The following is a 22,481-nucleotide window of genomic DNA, read 5'->3' on the forward strand; positions in this document are numbered from 1 at the left end:
TTGATATACAATTGTGTCTATACACTGGATTGTAATTTTTTTGGGCTAATGTTTTATTAACCCTCTGCTGCTAGTGTGTCCTGCTATATCTTTGCTGCGTAGTGTGTGCAGCGCGTCTCCAAAGTCCTGAAATTCTCATGTGTGAGCGTAAGCACACGTGCACCCACAATCCATTCACTTCAATGGGTGTGGATGCTTGCAGCGTCCCGTGGCATAGCGCTATCGCGATGTGTACGCATTGTGGGAGCAAACGCCACAAAGATGTAGCAGGACACATCTGTAATATATACTGTATATTACTGTACACTTACCAAGGAAAGATGGAGCAGCTCTTGATGGGGCAGAGCCAGGTACATTGCATCAGTAGGCTACATACCCTCATGCAGTGGCGGAACTAGCGAGCGGTGGGCCCAGGTGCGACAAAATGCTTTGCCCCCCCCCCCATCCCATCCAAGTCCACCCCCTCACCCCTGGAGAGGATCTGGTGAGGGGGACCTGCTCAGGGCCAGAGAAATGGATACCTAGCAACAGTGCCGTAACTAGACATTTTAGCACTGTGTGCAAGAAACGGCATCGGAGCCCCACCCCTGCATGCAAAACAGGGGCAGTGCGCGCCGTAGGCGCGCGCAAAAATACATAGTGGCGTGGCTTCATGGGGAAGGGGTGTGGCCACAAAATAATACCAATTCATAAAACGGTGCACAGTATTCTCCATTATTCAAATTACGCCGCACAGTAGCACCACTACACCAGGTAGAGACCCTTTTACACCTTACAGCGGACAGATTCCTCTTTTTACACATTACGGCAGACAGCATCCCCTTTTTACACATTACGGCAGACAGCGTCCCCCTTTTTACACATTACGGCAGACAGCGTGCACTTTTTACACATAACGGCAGACAGCGTCCCCTTTTTACACATAACGGCAGACAGCGTGCCCTTGTTGCACATAGCGGCAGACAGCGTCCCCATTTTTACACATAACGGCAGACAGCGTGCCCTTGTTAAACATAGCGGCAGACAGCGTACACTTTTTACACATTACGGCAGACAGCGTCCCCCTTTTTACACATTACGGCAGACAGCGTCCCCTTTTTACACATTACGGCAGACAGCGTACACTTTTTACACATAATGGCAGACAGCGTCCCCTTTTTACACATTACGGCAGACAGCGTGCCCTTGTTACACATTACGGCAGACAGCGTCCCCCTTTTTACAAATTACAGCAGGCAGATTCCCCCTTTTTACACATAGCGGTAGGCAGATTCCCCCTTTTTACACATAGCGGCAGGCAGTCCCCCATTTTTACACATTGCGGCAGGCAGATTCCCCCTTTTTACATATTGCGGCAGGCAGATTCCCCATTTTTATACATTGCGGCAGGCAGATTCCCCCTTTTTACACATAGCGGCAGGCAGTCCCCCATTTTTACACATAGCGGCAAGCAGATTCCCCCTTTTTACACATTGCGGCAGGCAGATTCCCCCTTTTTACACATTGCGGCAGGCAGTCCCCCATTTTTACACATTGCGGCAGGCAGTCGAAAGAAAGAAAGAAAGAAAGAAAGAAAGAAAGAAAGAAAGAAAGAAAGAAAGAAAGAAAGAAAGAAGAATTATACTTACCCTCTCCGCAGGCTCAGGCTCCTCGGTACAGCTTGACGATTCCCGGGTAGGAGAGAAGGAGGAGGAGGGAGGTGGAGGAGGGAGCCGCAGCAGCGCTGTGTTATTGGTGGAGGCGCTGCTGCCCCTCTGCTTCACTATAGGCTGTTCTCGGAAGACAGCCTATAGTGAAGCAGAGGGGTAACAGCAGCAGTGCCTCCACCAGTAACAAAGCGCTGCTGCGGCTCCCTCCCCCACCTCCCTCCTCCTCCTTCCCCCGTACCGCTGCTCCTCTCCTCTCTCCGGGCGGCTGTGCGCTGCGGGCAGCGGTTGCCCGCAGCGCACAGCGGCATGTAATGAGTCAGTTTGACTCATTACATGCTTCGGGCCCCTGGACAGATGCGGGCCCCAGTGCAACGCACTGTTTGCACTGGCGGTAGTTCCGCCTCTGCCCTCATGGAATAATGCCATTATTCACAGATGCATGGGAGAGGGTGGCAGTGGCAAACGCAGGATTTCGAGAGAGGGGTTTCCAAATGCAATCCACTATCTCCCACTCTGCGGAACATGGAATACACTTAATATTTAACACTATAGATGGTCTATAGTATAGGCTGTATCAAACATATTTAATATAAATAAGATACGGTAAGTGGTCAGGAAAAGGTTAAACATACCATAATAAATAAATACACAAACATAATAAAACCAGTACTGCACTTTTTTAAGCACACATTCTCCAACCTCATGGTAAGGCTCCTGTCTCTTCTTCCTGCTAGCTACTCTCTGGTCCAGTGCACTGATTGAGGTCTCGGAAGCAGAAGAAGCTTCTACCCCTGGGCATGTGCAGCAGCTTAAACTGCATGATGTGGCGGCAGCTCTAGTAATTGTATTATATACCATTGCAATTGTCATAATTTGACCCACTTGCCAAGAGGAAGGGGGTTTCCAGGCAACCGGAAACCCCCCCTGCGTTTGCCTATGGGTGGAGTCAAAATAATGTGATTAAAAGGAGCCAGTTGCAGTCGGGAGTGGGGGGTTTCTAGGTAGTCAGACTCCTCCCTGTGTTTGCCAGTGATGTCATATAGCGGGATATTCAGTTGTTTGAAAAGTCAGTTGGGTGTCTGTTTTTTCCTGTCTAATAGACAGGAAAAAACAGACACCCAACCGAGTTTTCAAACATTTGAATAACTCCCATAGTATTTACTAGTCAACAACATGTGCAAGCCTTTTCCCATTTATTTTAATGCACTGATTGATTTCTGACAGGTTGAAACAGTACATCTGTGGAAAACATAGTAATGGATGGATTTATTTATTTATCTATTCCACTGTTTGAACAAGCTAAATACTTTATAACTTGAGTGTCTGAGTCCAGTGAAAACATTGTTGATAATGTCCAAAATTAACTAAATTGATCTTTCATAGATTCACCAGATCTGTGTTTTCCATTATTTTGTGATGTCTGGCAACTTCATTTCATTGATTTGGAAAACTAGTGATTTAAAAGTCAATTTCTCTAATACCTGCAAAGATTAGGAAACATAGTGATTTTTATTGTCTTTTCAAAAAGTCCTTTAACTTTTGTCTCACCCCATTTTCTCCACCATCCAACTGAAGATAAACATCACATGGCATTAATGTCTTCCGAGCCACTGCAGCAGGTGATAATATCTGGTGGTTATGTCAAAGTCAGTATCTAACACATAGGGCTGTTTCTGGCCAATTTGGCTCCCAATGCGAAAACTAAAAAATGTACTTGATCTTGCTTCAGGGGGTGTTGCCTTGTGGCAATGAGTGTGGCCTTGCAGGAAAAGACAGTTACACGGGCGCTATAGTGCCCCTGACACAATGTTATGCCCCACACAGTAATGCCCCTGACAACATATTGAGCCCCACATGGTAATACCCCTTACATCATATTACGCCCAATGCAGTAATGCCCCTGAAACCATATTATGCCTCCCATAATAATTTCCCTTACAGTGATGCCCCACACAGTAATGTCCCTGACATCATATTATGTCTCTCATAGTAATGCCCCTTACAGTAATGCCTCTGACACAATGTTATGCTGCACATAGACAGTATCCCCTTACAATTATGCCCCACACACTACCTGCTCATTGTCATGGGAGTGATGCTGCCACTGTCGCTGCGGTTCAGCACTGCTGCACTGTTTGTGCTTTCCTCCTCCATCTAGTAAATGTACCTGACAAAATGGCCACCGCCTCCTCTAGCATCCGTCAGAAGTGTCCCCTCTGAGGTGGCGGCCATTTTGGGTGAGATATTTTTAACAGTATTCCATGCAGACGGTCAGACCACATGAAATACTGTCTGAGACAGCTGGCCTTGGCCGCAGGTGCCCTGTACAATTGCATGGCTAGCCCTGCCTACACATAATAACTAAAGATATACGCAGACCCCTGAGGTTTTGGTTCTACTGTATTTCATCATCATGTTTTTGTTTTGGCTAAACCACCCTTAAATGTTTTGGTTCGTATTCGGTTTTTGCTTCTTTTTCGTATATTATGTAAATCTATAAAAACAGCTAAAATCATGTAATTTGGACCTCATACATGCAATTAAAAATCAGACTCCCCTTTTTAAATTCAGTTCCGAACTGACAACAGACCCGAGTTTGGACTCGGTTCAACTTACCACAAAGTTATTCCAAACTGGGCCTTAATTTTACTCTGAATCCCTGTGTTATTATTTCATGAAAACCGAACCGGACATCTCTAATTATGACAGCTGCTGCCTTGGAATCCTTACTTCTCAATACGAGCTGCATACTGAAGGAGTTGTGGACAGAAATAAACAAATAAAGACAGCGATATTAGTGGCTTGAGACTGTGCCTGAGACTAAAAATGTTTCACAGTGAGAAGGAAAAACCACCTTGCCTCACACTAATAAAACAGCCCTGGACAGAGATAGGTCCTGAGACTTATCTACAAATGCTCAGATACCTAGCTGAGACTTTTGACACAATTTTCAGATTCCAGATTGGAGATAAAGGGGGTAATTCAGATCTGATCGCAGCAGCAAATTTGTTAGCTAATAGGTAAAACCATGTGCACTGCAGGAGGGACAGATATAACATTTGCAGAGAGAGTTAGATATGGGTAGGTTATGTTGTTTCTGTGCAGGGTAAATACTGGCTGCTTTATTTTTACACCGCAACTTAGATTTCAGTTTGAACACATCCCACCCAAATCTAACTCTCTCTGCACATGTTATAAGCGCCCCCCCCCCCGCAGTGCACATGGTTTTGTCCATTTGCTAACAAATTTGCTGCTGCGATCAGATCTGAATTAGGCCCATAGAACAGGACGTCTCCACTGATGCTAAGACTTACATCCCAGAGCAAAGTCTCTTTATTGGAGATGACGAAGAAGACATAACCACCGCTGCTGAGTCAAATATGCAAATGTTCAGCTACTACATCAGAGATAATGGAGATGTGATATTAGTGTGGAAAATGAACAAGACATTTGTAATATCCGTGATGATAGAGTTGTAGAGTTGTAGAGATGTACAGTATGATATCAGTGTGGAAGAAGGATAAGACATCTGCGAGATTGACAATGAGGAAGGCATCACTAGCGCCGTCTTTGGGCAACGCAATGCACTGGGGCCCCTACACCCCCATTCATGGGAACTAAATTAAAAATCATAACATGCCCCTCCTGCTGTCCTGCACTGTCTCTCTACATGCTTCTATACGGTGAATGGCTGTCAGTACTCTGATTGGTGGATAGGTTCAGCCATCCATTAGTCAGCATACTGACAGTCATTCAATGTCTGGCTGGGAGGCAGGTAGAGAATGCTGCCTCACCACTCTGATTGTGTGACCACCACATGCCCCTGTATGGAGCCCCCTAAAATTATGGGGCCCTGGGCAGCTGCCCATTGTGCCTACACATTAAGATGGCTTTGGGCATCACCTCCGAGAAAATGTTATGATAAAAAAGACTTCCCAGCTTCATGCTCATGAAAGAGGCCAGACAAAGATAAGTGCTGAATCTTCTAATCATCAGATTCCATGATAGTGATGAAGAGAAATTAATCTCTGATGCTGAGACTTACATCCCAAATGACAAATTCTATGTTTGGGATGGAGCACTGGCGTCACTACCAAGAAAAGACATCCCAGCCTCACATCTATAAAAAAGGCAGAGCCAGATATAAGTGTTTCAAATAGATTTGATCTAAGCTGGGCAAAAGATCAAAGAAATCCACCTTAGCTGATTACAGCAAGCCAGAAAAAGACATCAACTCTCTATCTTGCAGATGTCAGTTACACCTATGAACAACCTAAATATAATAAACATAAAAAAATACCAACTATATAACATCATAAAATACCAACTACATAAGTGAGTGCCGATCCTTCCTGGATGAGTCTATTTGAATATAGATGGATCTTGCACCACAAATTTGACATATATAACTTTGACATAAATTCATATTCATCTTTTTAGTTACCAGCCCATCAGTAGGATGGTACAACATAACAGTAATGTCAGCACCAGTGGCCCGTGAATGGAGCAACAATTGAATTGCTCTGTCGGGCACTATCTAGTGTCTGCCGATGCGCAAGTCACTTGATATCCCCCCCCTCCCCCCCCCCCCCCAGGAGCAGCATAACACCACTGAATATGTACCAGACATGCTGGGTACATGGCCTACATCACAACACATACGCAGAAAGACTAGAAAAATTCAATATGTATAGTTTGGAGGAGAGAAGGGAAAGGGGGGACATGATAAAAACTGTCAAATATATCAAGGGTTTTGACAAAGTCCAGGACGGAAACATTCTTCAAATGAAGAAAAGTATTAGAACACGAGGAAATACACTGAAACTGGAGGGAGGGAGGTTCAGGGTAAATTGAGGAAAAATTACTTCACAGAAAGGGTAGTGGACAAGTGGAGTAGCCTCCCATCAGAGGTGGCAGAGGCTAAGACAGTAGAGCAATTTAAACATGCATGGGATAGAAATAAGGATATCCTTATAAAGAAATAAGGATCACATAAAGTTTGAGGTAACAATATGGTAAAAAAGGAGCATACTAAATGAGCCAAGTGGTTCTTCTCTGCAAATTCTATGTGTATGTTTCAATGTCTTAAACCGCACAGAAATTATTTTTGAATATATACAAAGTCGAAGAGGAAGCACAACAGAACTTGGCTTGAAAAAAAGCTGTAGCCACTTTGTATATAGCTCAGACTCATTCGCAGACCAAGCTGTAGTCTTTGTCAGATTTAACCATTTCAGCGCTGGGAGGTTATTTACCAAGGCTCTTAGTTATTCATATGCTGGAAGCTTGGAGCTTGTGGGGTAGGATTGATTGTTGATTGTTGAGTTCTCAACAGTGATAGAGGTATCAGGATGGTGACTACAATTGGTCGGTGGAAATATAATCAATTCTGTTTTGGAAATATTAAATATTATTAAATGTCAGAGAGGCATTAAGTGACACGGACCAATTCAGATGGTGACAAATCTGGGGAGGATAGGTTTATTTGAGTATCATCTGTGTATAGATGATACAGAAATTCAAAAGAACTGATTAGTTTGACAAGAGATGTGGTATAGATTGAGAACAGCAGAGTGCCAAATAGGCTCTACACACTGGGCGATATTAGTGAAAGGTATGAATGATCTCGTTCATTAATGAACAAGATACCGTTCACATCTTTCAGTGTGGAGGTACCAGCGATGAACAATGCGCAGGCCCGCACTCGTTAATCGCTGGTGCCCCGTCGCTTGTGCATGCAGGCCAATATGGACGATCTTGTCCATAGTTGCCTGCACTGCTATGGAACCGGGTGACGGGGAGAGTGAAGAATCTTCACTCCCCCATCACTGCCCCTCCCCCCCCCCCCGCCGTGTCACCCGTCGGCCGTATTTGCCGTCGGGCAGCTCGGCGGCAGATCGTGCAGTGTGTAGGGCCCTTAAGACTGAGCCTTGCAGCACTCCAACTGATAGAGGTAGCAAACAGGAGGTAGATTCAGAGACGTGGACACTGAAAGAGTGATTAGATAGGTAGGATGTAGTGTTTGCAGGGTTAACGTGGTCCTTGAGAGGTGATGAAACTAATTTCCCCAACCACCTACCCCCTCCCATTAGGCAGAGCCAGGGCCAGTGCTAGGGGTTTCAGTACTCCCCTGCAAACTATAAATTTGTGCCATACCTCCCATACTTTATAAAGGGACAGTGGTCTCACAGTAGTACCCCTAATTCAAATTACTCCACAGGTCTCAAAGGACCTTTGCTTTAGATGTTTATGATGATGTATCTTTGATGATATTTGGTTATGTGGGCTCAGTTTTCATGAGGGTAAAGCCGGCATAAGCAGTATGGTGGTCACTGCCAGTATTAGTAGTTGGCCAACATGATCAATGGGGGTAATTCCAAGTTGATCGCAGCAGGAATTTTGTTAGCAGTTGGGCAAAACCATGTGCACTGCAGGGGAGGCAGATTTAACATGTGCAGAAAGAGTTAGATTTGGGTGTGGTGTGTTCAATCTGCAATCTAATTTTCAGTGTAAAAATAAAGCAGCCAGTATTTACCCTGCACAGAAATAAAATAACCCACCCAAATCTAACTCTTTCTGCACATGTTATATCTTCCTCCCCACCCCCCTGCAGTGCACATGGTTTTGCCCAACTGCTAACAAAATTCCTGCTGCGATCAACTTTGAATTACCCCCAATATTCAGAAAATAGTGGCATATTATAAACATGGGAATTGTTGATACGGCTCTTATAATCACATAATAGAAATGCTAATTATATAATCATGATTAGAGGCACTGCATGTATATACATTTTAGATCTCTGTTGATCATATTATTTGTGGCACTGCTGGTATGATCATGTGGGGTGTGACCATGTGGGAAACCTTCCAGGTGATATGGCTAAATGTGTGGAGGACAGATGGTATAAAACAGTAAAACAAACGTTTCTACCCTGAAACTGTGGGCCTGATTCAGAGATGGATGGTATTGCACAGCCATTGCATCTTTGTACACAGAAGCTGTGCTAAAATACATAAAAACAGCAGGGGGCATCTGTAGTAGAAAAATGCCAACTGCATACTATTGTGATCCGCTGCCTTAGCTAAAGATGCAGCATTGGATCATCTGCATGAACATCGGTCATCTGAGTAACCCTTACATGGGCAGACTTGCCATCTGGCACTTCTTGCAAATGACAGAAGGGCCGATACCCTGATGGGCCGGTCCAGCCTAAAGGCTGGCTGAGCAACTCTGCTCAGCAGCACAGCACTCAGAGAGACGGGGACCGAGCAGCTCTGCCTTCCAGCACTCCACTCGGTTGCCTGGCTCATTGTGAGACAAGAGCTGGTTGAGCAGCTCTGCCTCCCGAAACTGTAATGATGGAAAAGTTTACAGCCATTATTAAAACTTTCTATCTATCTATCTATCTATCTATCTATCTATCTATCTATCTATCTATCTATCTATCTATCTATCTATCTATCGAGATAGATATATATATATATATATATATATATATATATATATATATACTAAACATATTTTGGCTTCAGTAGGTACTTGTTTGTCATGTATCAAACCTAATTTTTTCTTTACCTGTCTTTTCTTACAGCTGTTTCATACCCTAATTATAAGAAAACACCACCACCTGTTCCCCCACGTACCACATCCAAGCCACTAATCTCAGTGACAGCACAAAGCAGCACAGAGTCTACCCAGGATGCCTATCATGACAGCCGGACTCAAAGGATATCCCCATGGCCTCATGAAGGCCGGGGCCTTTACAACTCCACAGACAGCCTGGATAGCAACAAGGCCATGAATCTTGCCTTGGAATCAGCTGCAGCACAGCGACATGCTTCCGAAAGTAAAAGCAGTTCTGTTCGGAGCACCTGTGATAAAGCTGTTCTTGTAACCAAGTCAGATGAATTCCTTAAAAAATGCCGTTCCTCAATAGGGATCCAGGTACAGTTTCACTCATATATGTTCCATAGTAAAATGGCTACATTGGTATTTTACATCAGATTAACAAAAAAAAAAATATTTCTGGGATTTCTAATTTATTTTGGTTGGGTCATTAGAAGTTTTTGAAGAGTGTTCTAGAGCTTATTTTAAATACTTGCCATTAGTTAACATTTAATTAATATATACTCGTATTTAAGAAAAAAAAAATCTATTTAGTCATTTTAATAGAACTTAATAATGGAGAAAGGTGTATTGCGGACTGATGTCACTCCAAATCCCATGAACAATTTGGGACAAGTACAGTATAAGGCTTCCATAAATTTAGATTGAGAAATACAAGGGGCTGAGAGTTTGTTCAGACCATAAAAGGTACTTTCAAATGACTTCTAGAGTCAAGATAACAAACTTTGGGTGCTTCTGCAATATGAGAGAGTATATGGACATTTCCATTCTCTGGTACATGTTGAGGCGATGAACATGGAATTGCATTGTACATGAATCTTCACAGGTTTGCATTCTGGACTGTGTGTGGACACCCATATTTTGGTTTAATTATTGTGTTTTGGTAAAACCACCCTCAAGTGTTTTGGTTTGGATTCGGTTTCTGGTTTGGTTAAAAATTGATAATTATTGATAAAAATTGATAAAAACAGCTGCATTTATGTAATTTTTGCAATCGAAAACCTGAAATTTTGGATTTAAATACCGAATTCTGAACCACTGGAAGATCAGAATCAGGACTCGGTTTGGATCTCCTCGGGAGATCCACATCGGGTTTTGTTTCAGTTCAGATCCACAAAATTTGTGTGGATTTGGATTTCTGGAGAACCAAACCACACATCTCTATTCTGAACCACATTTTAATTAAGTGGCAAATCCAGCTATGTGCAGGGCCGGCTCTACCATAAGGCAGCTTTTGGCAGCTGCCTAGGGGAGCCGCCCACTGGAGGGCACCACATCGGCCACTGTTGGGCACCCTCTGAAATCATGAAGCAAAAAACTAAAGGCTGTCTCTGTATGCGGGCCAGTAATAAACTGACAGATGGGACGACAGAACACATAAGGAGCATACAAATACATGATGCTGGAATCCCAGCAGCTGGTATCCTGAATGTTAGTATGCTGGGGAGGGTTAAGGTTAGGCTGCAGGGATGGAGGGTAGCGGTAAAGTTAGTTAATTTTATTCAAAAAGTCGGTATTATGGTGATTGGGATACCACTGTCAGTATTCTGACCAGTGGCATCCCTTACCCAACCCCAATTAAATATCCCTACCAGACCGCATATACAGTATTATACAGTATATTAAGAATAGACAACACTCAAGGACATTTAAAGTGAAAGTATACTGTGAACAAAGTCACAAAATTTTGACTTAAAAGTCCTTGAGTGTTGTCCCTTTTCTCTGTATATGTATAATGATGCAGTTCACACCAGACCACCTAGTGACCACATGCATCTCCAATCCTGAAGGTGGTGGTCGTGGTGGAGGGTTTTCAGGTTAGGGGGCACTAGGCTGAAGCTTTGCTTAGAGTGCATAGAGAGCTTGTACTGGTCCTGGTTACGTGAGCCACATTTGCTTTTGGTTTAACCATGTTGAGATGCAAAGGGGGCAATGCAATATTTTTACTTGCAGGGAAAATTCTACCTGCACTCATAGGCAGAATACAAATACCATACTTCCCAACTTCTCTGTGTCCCCCACGGGAGCACCCAGAAAAGGGAGATCAAGGTGGCAGTTTTGAGCATTGTGCCATGGAGGGGGGCAGTCCACAATGAATGAATCACATCACCAAGCCGGCAGATCAAACTCTTCACTGGGAAAGTCTGGCCTACTCTCCTGGGAGACCAAAAAATCTCCCTGAAAATCATGTGACTCCCAGAATTTGACAGTTTGCAAGTAAGACGAGTGCTGAATAGCTTTATTTCTGCACAGTGATTTACAGCGCACCACTACCAATACTGAAATTGACTTACACCTTAAATATACCCCCTGCAGTGCAACATGTTATGCCACAATGCAAATTGAAAATATTGAGTTTGATTTGGTGACCAAATCTGAATACATTACAGCCAACATTATTATCACTTATTTAAAAATAATAAGAATTTACTTACCGATAATTCTATTTCTCGTAGTCCGTAGTGGATGCTGGGGACTCCGTCAGGACCATGGGGAATAGCGGCTCCGCAGGAGACAGGGCACAAAAATAAAGCTTTAGGATTAGGTGGTGTGTACTGGCTCCTCCCCCTATGACCCTCCTCCAAGCCTCAGTTAGGATACTGTGCCCGGACGAGCGTACACAATAAGGAAGGATATTGAATCCCGGGTAAGACTCATACCAGCCACACCAATCACACCGTATAACTTGTGATCTGAACCCAGTTAACAGTATGACAAACGTAGGAGCCTCTGAACAGACGGCTCACAACAATAACAACCCGAATTTGTTTGTAACAATAACTATGTACAAGTATTGCAGACAATCCGCACTTGGGATGGGCGCCCAGCATCCACTACGGACTACGAGAAATAGAATTATCGGTAAGTAAATTCTTATTTTCTCTAACGTCCTAAGTGGATGCTGGGGACTCCGTCAGGACCATGGGGATTATACCAAAGCTCCCAAACGGGCGGGAGAGTGCGGATGACTCTGCAGCACCGAATGAGAGAACTCAAGGTCCTCCTCAGCCAGGGTATCAAATTTGTAGAATTTTGCAAATGTGTTTGCCCCTGACCAAGTAGCAGCTCGGCAGAGTTGTAATGCCGAGACCCCCCGGGCAGCCGCCCAGGATGAGCCCACTTTCCTTGTGGAATGGGCCTTGACAGATTTAGGTTGTGGCAAGCCTGCCACAGAATGTGCAAGTTGAATTGTGCTACAAATCCAACGAGCAATCGTCTGCTTAGAAGCAGGAGCACCCATCTTGTTGGGTGCATACAATATAAACAGTGAGTCAGACTTTCTGACTCCCGCCGTTCTTGAAATATATATTTTCAATGCCCGGACCACGTCCAACAACTTGGAATCCTCCAAATCGTTAGTAGCCGCAGGCACCACAATAGGCTGGTTCAGGTGAAACGCTGACACCACCTTAGGCAGAAAATGAGGACGTGTCCGCAGTTCTGCCCTGTCCGTATGGAAAATCAGATATGGGCTCTTATATGATAAAGCCGCCAATTCTGATACTCTCCTGGCTGAAGCCAGGGCCAGTAGCATGGTTACTTTCCATGTAAGATACTTCAACTCCACCGATTTGAGCGGCTCAAACCAATGGGATTTGAGAAAATCCAAGACTACATTTAGATCCCACGGTGCCACTGGGGGCACAACCGGGGGCTGTATATGTAGTACTCCTTTTACAAAAGTCTGGACTTCAGGAACTGAAGCCAATTCTTTCTGGAAGAAAATCGACAGGGCCGAAATTTGAACCTTAATGGACCCCAATTTGAGGCCCATAGACAATCCTGTTTGCAGGAAATGTAGGAATCGACCCAGTTGAAATTCCTCCGTGGGGGCCTTCCTGGCCTCACACCACGCAACATATTTTCTCCAAATGCGGTGATAATGTTGTGCAGTCACCTCCTTCCTGGCTTTTACCAGTGTAGGAATGACCTCTTCCGGAATGCCTTTTTCCCTTAGAATTCGGCGTTCAACCGCCATGCCGTCAAACGCAGCCACGGTAAGTCTTGGAATAGACACGGTCCCTGCTGAAGCAGGTCCGGTCTTAGAGGTAGAGGCCACGGATCCTCCGTGAGCATCTCTTGAAGTTCCGGGTACCAAGTTCTTCTTGGCCAATCCGGAGCCACTAGTATCGTTCTTACTCCCTTTTGCCGTATAATTCTCAGTACCTTTGGTATGAGAGGCAGAGGAGGGAACACATACACTGACTGGAACACCCACGGTGTTACCAGAGCGTCCACAGCTATTGCCTGAGGGTCTCTTGACCTGGCGCAATACCTGTCCAGTTTTTTGTTGAGGCGGGACGCCATCATATCCACCATTGGTTTTTCCCAACGGTTCACAATCATGTGGAAGACTTCTGGATGAAGTCCCCACTCTCCCGGGTGTAGATCGTGTCTGCTGAGGAAGTCTGCTTCCCAGTTGTCCACTCCCGGAATGAATACTGCTGACAGTGCTATCACATGATCTTCCGCCCAGCGAAGAATCCTTGCAGCTTCTGCCATTGCTGTCCTGCTTCTTGTGCCGCCCTGTCTGTTTACGTGGGCGACTTCCGTGATGTTGTCCGACTGGATCAACACCGGCTGACCCTGAAGCAGGGGTTTTGCCAGACTTAGAGCATTGTAAATCGCTCTTAGCTCCAGTATATTTATGTGAAGAGACATCTCCAGGCTTGACCATACTCCCTGGAAGTTTCTTCCCTGTGTGACCGCTCCCCAGCCTCTCAGACTGGCATCCGTGGTCACCAGGACCCAGTCCTGTATGCCGAATCTGCGGCCCTCTAACAGATGAGCACTCTGCAACCACCACAGAAGAGACACCCTTGTCCGTGGCGATAAGGTTATCCACTGATGCATCTGCAGATGCGATCCGGACCATTTGTCCAGCAGATCCCACTGAAAAGTTCGTGCGTGGAATCTGCCGAATGGAATCGCTTCGTAAGAAGCCACCATCTTTCCCAGGACTCTTGTGCATTGATGCACAGACACTTTCCCTGGTTTTAGGAGGTTCCTGACAAGTTCGGATAACTCCCTGGCTTTCTCCTCCGGAAGAAACACCTTTTTCTGAACCGTGTCCAGAATCATTCCCAGGAACAGCAGACGTGTCGTCGGGGTCAACTGAGATTTTGGAAAATTCAGAATCCACCCGTGTTGTTGCAGCACTAGTTGGGTTAGTGCTACTCCGTCCTCCAGCTGTTCTCTGGACCTTGCCCTTATCAGGAGATCGTCCAAGTAAGGGATAATTAATACGCCTCTTCTTCGCAGAAGAATCATCATTTCGGCCATTACCTTGGTAAAGACCCGAGGTGCCGTGGACAATCCAAACGGCAGCGTCTGAAACTGATAATGACAGTTTTGCACCACGAACCTGAGGTACCCTTGATGTGAAGGGCAAATTAGGACATGTAGGTAAGCATCCTTTAAGTCCAGGGACACCATAAAGTCCCCTTCTTCCAGATTCGCTATCACTGCTCTGAGTGACTCCATCTTGAACTTGAATTTTTGTATGTACAGGTTCAAAGATTTCAGATTTAGAATAGGTCTTACCGAGCCGTCCGGCTTCGGTACCACAAATAGAGTGGAATAATACCCCTTTCCCTGTTGTAGGAGGGGTACCTTGACTATCACCTGCTGAGAAAACAGCTTGTGAATGGCTTCCAATACCGTCGCCCTGTCTGAGGGAGACGTTGGCAAAGCAGACTTTAGGAACCGGCGAGGGGGAGACTTCTCGAATTCCAACCTGTAACCCTGAGATACTACCTGCAGAATCCAGGGGTCCACCTGTGAGCAAGCCCACTGTGCGCTGAAATTCTTGAGTCGACCCCCCACCGCTCCTGAGTCCGCTTGTAAGGCCCCAGCGTCATGCTGAGGGCTTTGCAGAACCCTGGGAGGGCTTCTGTTCCTGGGCAGGGGCTGCTTGCTGCCCTCTCTTACCCCTTCCTCTGCCCCGAGGCAGATATGACTGTCCTTTTGTCCGCTTGTTCTTATAGGACCGAAAGGACTGCGGCTGAAAAGACGGTGTCTTTTTCTGTTGGGAGGGGGTCTGAGGTAAAAAGGTGGATTTTCCGGCAGTTGCCGTGGCCACCAGATCCGATAGACCGATGCCAAATAATTCCTCCCCTTTATACGGCAATACTTCCATATGTCGTTTGGAATCCGCATCACCTGACCACTGTCGCGTCCATAAACTCCTTCTGGCAGATATGGACATCGCATTTACTCTCGATGCCAGAGTGCAAATATCTCTCTGAGCATCTCGCATATAAAGGAAAGCATCCTTTAATTGCTCTATAGTCAATAAAATACTGTCCCTATCCAGGGTATCAATATTTTCAGTCAGGGAATCCAACCAGACGACCCCAGCACTGCACATCCAGGCTGAGGCGATGGCTGGTCGCAGTATAACACCAGTATGTGTGTATATACTTTTTAGGGTAGTTTCCAGTCTCCTATCAGCTGGATCCCTGAGGGCGGCCGTATCAGGAGACGGTAACGCCACTTGTTTTGATAAGCGTGTGAGCGCCTTATCCACCCTAGGGGGTGTTTCCCAGCGCGCCCTAACCTCTGGCGGGAAAGGGTATAATGCTAATAACTTTTTTGAAATTAGCATTTTTCTATCTGGGTTAACCCACGCTTCATCACATACATCATTTAATTCCTCTGATTCAGGAAAAACTACAGGTAGTTTTTTCACCCCCCACATAATACCCCTTTTTGTGGTACTTGCAGTATCAGAGATATGCAAAGCCTCCTTCATTGCCGTGATCATATAACGTGTGGCCCTACTTGAAAATACGTTTGTTTCATCACCGTCGACACTAGATTCAGTGTCTGTGTCTGGGTCTGTGTCGACCGACTGAGGTAAAGGGCGCTTTACAGCCCCTGACGGTGTCTGAGACGCCTGGGCAGGTACTAACTGGTTTGCCGGCCGTCTCATGTCGTCAACTGATTTTTGTAATGTGCTGACATTATCACGTAATTCCATAAACAAAGCCATCCATTCCGGTGTCGACTCCCTGGGGGGTGACATCACCATTATCGGCAATTGCTCTGCCTCCACACCAACATCGTCCTCATACATGTCGACACACACGTACCGACACACAGCAGACACACAGGGAATGCTCTTATCGAAGACAGGACCCCACTAGCCCTTTGGGGAGACAGAGGGAGAGTTTGCCAGCACACACCCAAGCGCTATAATATATATGGGAACAACCTTATATAAGTGTTGTTCTTTATAGCAGCTTAAATATATCAAAATATCGCCAAAAAAGTGCCCCCCCTCTCTGTTTTACCCTGTTTCTGTAGTGCAGTGCAGGGGAGAGTCCTGGGAGCCTTCCTCACAGCGGAGCTGAGCAGGAAAATGGCGCTGTGTGCTGAGGAGAATAAGCCCCGCCCCCTATTTCGGCAGGCTTTTCTCCCGTAGTTTTAGATAACTGGCATGGGTTAAATACATACATATAGCCTCAATGGCTATATGTGATGTATTCTTTTGCCATAAAGGTATTAAATATTGCTGCCCAGGGCGCCCCCAGCAGCGCCCTGCACCCTCCGTGACCGCTTGGTGTGAAGTGTGTGACAACAATGGCGCACAGCTGCAGTGCTGTGCGCTACCTTCATGAAGACTGAAGAGCCTTCTGCCGCCTGTTTCCGGACCTTCAATCTTCAGCATCTGTAAGGGGGGTCGGCGGCGCGGCTCCGGGACGAACCCCAGGGTGAGACCTGTGTTCCGACTCCCTCTGGAGCTAATGGTGTCCAGTAGCCTAAGAATCCAATCCATCCTGCACGCAGGTGAGTTGAAATTCTCTCCCCTAAGTCCCTCGATGCAGTGAGCCTGTTGTCAGCAGGACTCACTGAAAATAAAAAACCTAAAAACTTTTTCTAAGCAGCTCTTTAGGAGAGCCACCTAGATTGCACCCTGCTCGGACGGGCACAAAAACCTAACTGAGGCTTGGAGGAGGGTCATAGGGGGAGGAGCCAGTACACACCACCTAATCCTAAAGCTTTATTTTTGTGCCCTGTCTCCTGCGGAGCCGCTATTCCCCATGGTCCTGACGGAGTCCCCAGCATCCACTTAGGACGTTAGAGAAAATTAGCTTTTTACAATAATGGTACAACCTTAAGACTTTCCTAGTCAATGATATAGAATGGGAAAACAGAAGTAAAATCCAGACCTACTAGTGATTACTCTCTTTGCACATACAGTATATGTGCATGGAGCATTGAAGCTATTTACTTTGTCTGGCCAGTCTCCGTCATTGTGTGCATGCATAAACCAGCTTGCCATCTTGCTCATGTGCAATTGAATGTAAAACATAGATTTGGGAGTTCTGTTCAGTGAAGAAAAGATAGACATTTTAAAATATATTTTATGAACTGCTTGTGATATGTAACCAATTGTTTAAATTACAGTTATAGAAGCTCTGCACTCACTGTATACATTAAAAACACTGAAAGTATTTGTTATACTTTATAAACAGGGAATGTTAGTTTTAATTGTTGCAACATTTGTTTAGCTGACCAACTGTGTTTAGCTGATCAATAGCACCAATGTCTCAACATCTGGTCAGGCCCTACTCAATCACTCAGAATTGTTAAAATGGCAATTTCTGTCACATTACTGTTAAACATACTGACTTGAGGCTCACATGTACCAAGAAGCGCAGCCAGTGTCAGACTAGGGCATGAAGGGCTCACCGGAGAAATGCAGTGGTAGGTGCCCATGTTTAGGGGTGTGGCCAGTCTCCAGAGGGGGTGTGGCCGGTTGCCACAGAGGCTTGGCTAACCATTAGAGAGTGCATGGTCTGTGCCCCTTGATAGATATATACAGTAAATATTTCTAGTGCATGCATGATAATGTACCAGAATAATAACAGTAATGCACTGTAGAAAATACACCATACTCCTGTGCAGTATAAGGTAACATGAATAATGTATAATTCAAGTGCACAGCGTGGAACCTGATCTCTAGAGGAAAAGGTGTGGGGGGGGGGGGCAGTGGGGCCCATTGGGGGTTTTCCCTGTACACCCCCCCACCCCGGCCCACCTTGGGCCTGTCCAGCCCTGAGCGCAACAATAAATGGGCCCTCATAATAGATATCTATCTAGGGGGCAGTTTGAGTCATACTTTTGTCCTGTACTGCTATGTATTCAGGGGTGCCACTTGTTGGTGTTCCAAGACCATATCAAATTATTAATAGTCAATGTGATAGGTAAAACCAGTGCTGGTGTCTGCCATTCATAATATATGTGGACAAACAAAAGCACAATCTTGTCCACCACCACATAACTGAGCTTAAGGGTGACAGAAATGAACAATTTACTTGCTTTAATAATTTTTGCTGAATTTTTCATTAACTAACATTTATCCTAGGGGTGCCTTGGAAAAACTTGATGATACTCTAGGGCGCCATGATTCAAGAAAGCTTGGGAACCACTGACTTAAATGAATCAAGATGATTTTTTGTATACATTGTTATGATTTCAAATATTTCAAACTGCATGAAAAAAAACTAAGCGCGTTACAGTATATGTTGAGAATAAATCATTTTTGTTATGCATTTGTTCTGGTAATGTCATCTATTAACCCCAGCAGTAACTGCTTTAGTATATAGGGCAAGACCCTTCGCCAGTAAACTTTAGCAGGCAAAATGTCTCATTTGATAAATATTTTCCATAATATTAAAATAGTTGCATAAAAAGGAATTGTTAGAAAAAATCATAAAATACAGTATAATGTACAGTATAAAGATAGTTTTATTGTATGCAGAGAATATTTGACTTATGTAGGGCTCATTCCTTAACAGAGCTTTTAGGCTCAGAATTTGCAGTGAAGCACAAACTCAAATAAAAAAATTGTATTTATCTGTTAAGTTCAAGTCTGGCAATGAAAGCAAGTGACTAGGTGGTGACTATGGTTTGGTACAAATTGTACATTTATATGCAATGTTATTAAATTAGCCTTTGTATATTTACATTTATGCTATTCATATTATTTTATTACAAGCATTTGTACTGTAAGACTGTATTACAACAAATCACCGCAGTGCTATTAATAACTAGAGATATTCCCATTCTGTAGCACCAAACCAGTTAATGGATTGATGTTTTCCCTCAGCCTGAGCATTTCTCATAATGACTGAGTCAAAGCACCAATACATTTATAATTCTGCTTTGCAATGCGCTCCTTCATGGAATACTCGCTTTTGGGTTGGGTGTGATATGTCAACATGAGAATATTGACATGGCCATAACTATGTTGACATTTATCATGTAGACAGTGATGAAATGTTGACATATCATCCATGGCAGTCCAGCCGTGACTTAACTGCTTCTGATGGCTGCAGCAGCCCCAGTGCCATCTTCCAGGTCCCAGCGGACATGTAACTGTGACTCCAGGGCAATTCCTCTGATCCTCCAGCATTCGGGCAAATATTTCTCCTCTATTCCAAATCCTAATACCTACCCCTGACTCTAACCCTCCTTCTAATGGTTCACCCTAACTCCTCCACCTAACCTTAACCTCCCTCTGCAGCCTAACCGTAACCCTCTCGTTTGCAGCCTAACCCTATTGTTAACATATTATGTTGTTCACAGACATATATTGGGTGTACACCCACCGACGGGCTCACGTTATATCAGCCGTCCTCTAGAACAGCCGATATATCTCCTAGTGTGTTACCAAGCTTAAGGCTACAGTACATAACCTTCTAGTTGTAGGGAGAGAGATTGGATAGTTATAGGGTTAACTGTTTAGAGTTTATGATTCAGCAGGTTGAAGTAGCCTATGCAGTTCCGGATTAAGGGGGGGAAGGGGGGGACAGGGGACACATTACCCGGGGGTCCCTTTTTTCAGGGCCCCCCGATCCTGCTGTCAAGCACCGGTATATATAACAAACATGTAAGGAACCCCCTATATACACTATATTTAGTCATTATGGGCCCCCCTTGTTTTAAGTACCCCGGGCCCCATGGAGCCTTAATCTGGCCCTGAGCCTATGTCAATGTTGGGGGAGGGGTTTTACAGTTTACTAATGTGTCTGTTGTTAGGGTGGCTCTCTAAAAACTGTAACCTAATTAGCTACATTTCCTGGTGTCTGAGTCTTTATTCATATTAAGCTATTTGGTTGTTATCCGTGAATGAGGGGGACACCACTGGACACTGGGGCAGATGTATTAACCTGGAGAAGGCATAAGGAAGTGATAAACCAGTGATAAGTGCAAGGTGATAAACGCACCAGCCAATCAGCTCCAATATGTAGATTAACAGTTAGGAGCTGACTGGCTGGTGTGTTTATCACCTTGCACTTATCACTGCTTTATCACTTCCTTATGCCTTCTTCAGGTTAATACATCTGCCCCACTGTTTGTAAGCCTTTTTGAAAAAGTTTTTAAACACAGGCTTTAAGAATCCTTTGGATGTCCATTTACATAGAATATTTATTCACTCACATGCCTTGCCCAAGTGGAGCTCCATATTCATTACCACACAGACACACATACACACACACACACCAATATTTTCTTTGTCAGGAACCAAATTACTACTTCTACAGTATTTATTTGGAGCGCACTTGGAGGAAACCCTCACAAACATGGTGAAAACATACAAACCCCATTAAGAGATCCCTTAATGAAATCAAACCTATGCTGGGAGGTAGCAAGTATGACCGCTGTATCATCATGTTATTTGCCTAATGCTGTACTGTCTTATTCATATAATAATACAATATTGCACTAATTGGTGATGATCTAATAATAATAATAATAATATTCATAATAATAATAATAATAATAATAATAATAATAATAATAATTAATAATTACATACAATGCTTTCCTTTTCTCTCCTGGGTTGTTCCAACATGGTCCAACAGGATTTGGAAAAAACCCAAAAGAGCCCTAGCCACACAATGAGTTAAAATTAGACAGTCTGGCTAGTTGTGTTCAGTGTAATAGGTCAACAAAATAATGTCCACATGTTCATCAAGTCAGCATTCACCATGTTGACAATCACCATGTCGAAATGCAAGAAAAATATCTCAGCGCATACCTTGTCTCAAGTTAGGAAGACAATTGGTGGGATGTAATGGAGTCCGAGTTTGCAGGAAGTGCAGGATGCCGGCCGAACCCGGACATTTTTTTAAAGCACCAGTCAATTTAAAGGCAAAGCCATGCTCTGTAAATGACTGCCGCTTTAAAAAAAAGTCAGAGTTCGGCCGGCATCCCACACCTCCGGCAAACTCGGACACCATTACATCCCACCGAATTTATTAAATAATTCAGTTATTTATTAATGTCAAGACTAAACATATAAAAACATGGAGGCTAGCAATAGTTAATTCAGTGACCTAGTACCGGTATACAATATAAAAACAACAACAACACACAGTTCAACACATAACATAAAAGTAGAACTGAGGGCTGAGTTATGATTCGCTCGAAGAACAACATTGTGTGATACCCCAATCAAGGGAATTATAACTTGGCCCTCACATCTACTCTACACCGTTATAACGATTTAGCACAGTTTCCTTCCCCTTTTTGTTCATTCAGCATGTCAACACTGATGAAATGATGACAATGTATTTCTGTATGTTAGGGTCTCCTGCCCTGTGCTGCCACGTCGTCATGGCAACCGGGAGACAAGTGCTAGCGGAGTGACCTGAGCGCACTGATACTCCGGTTCGGGTCTTTTGCTGTGCAGTGGTTATAGGCTCTGTGCATGGCAGGGGATCCGGTGCTGGTTTTTGTGCTCACAGTCTGTGAGGTCTGAGTGGGGCGTGGACAGCACCTGCTTTATAAGGCCTCTTCTCAGGGTAAGCAGATGCTGCTGAATCTTTGTTGGTTAGTCAGTTTCTGAAAGTTAGCCAGTACTGTGTAGCTTTGTATTTGTTTGTTGCTTACTGCAAATAGGCCTGGGGATTTGGTATTACACTCTGCCAATCCAGACCTAGCAGTAAGACTGGAGTCAGTCGTTTAGCTTGCTGGGGTTCTGTTACTACTCTGTGAACTTAGCAAGTTTGCGGCTGTATTCTAAGACTTGCCTGTCTAATCCTGTCTCACTGTGCTAGGTGTCAGGGGTCAGTTTAGTGGCAGTAAGCTGAACCTGTGCACTGCAAGTGAGAATTATGATTGTGGAGACTCTCCTTGTGTCTATCATTCCATCTCTGACCAAGGAGTTTACTGCCACACCCGTTGGTA

At 44.5% G+C, this 22,481-nt stretch overlaps 1 protein-coding gene across 2 annotated transcripts in view; it reads left to right on the forward strand.

Annotated features, from left to right (window-relative positions):
• The window catches only part of DLGAP2 (DLG associated protein 2), an 802,299-nt gene that overhangs the window by 675,845 nt on the left and 103,973 nt on the right, over positions 1 to 22,481 (forward strand). For both annotated transcript variants that reach the window (XM_063916664.1, XM_063916665.1), the window contains one exon: positions 9,244 to 9,596. In XM_063916664.1, the coding sequence (XP_063772734.1) occupies positions 9,244 to 9,596 (353 nt within the window). The remainder of the gene's footprint in view (positions 1 to 9,243; positions 9,597 to 22,481) is intronic.

Source organism: Pseudophryne corroboree, chromosome 4 (genome assembly GCF_028390025.1).
Source record: "Pseudophryne corroboree isolate aPseCor3 chromosome 4, aPseCor3.hap2, whole genome shotgun sequence".
In the NCBI taxonomy this organism is placed as follows: Eukaryota; Metazoa; Chordata; class Amphibia; order Anura; family Myobatrachidae; genus Pseudophryne; species Pseudophryne corroboree.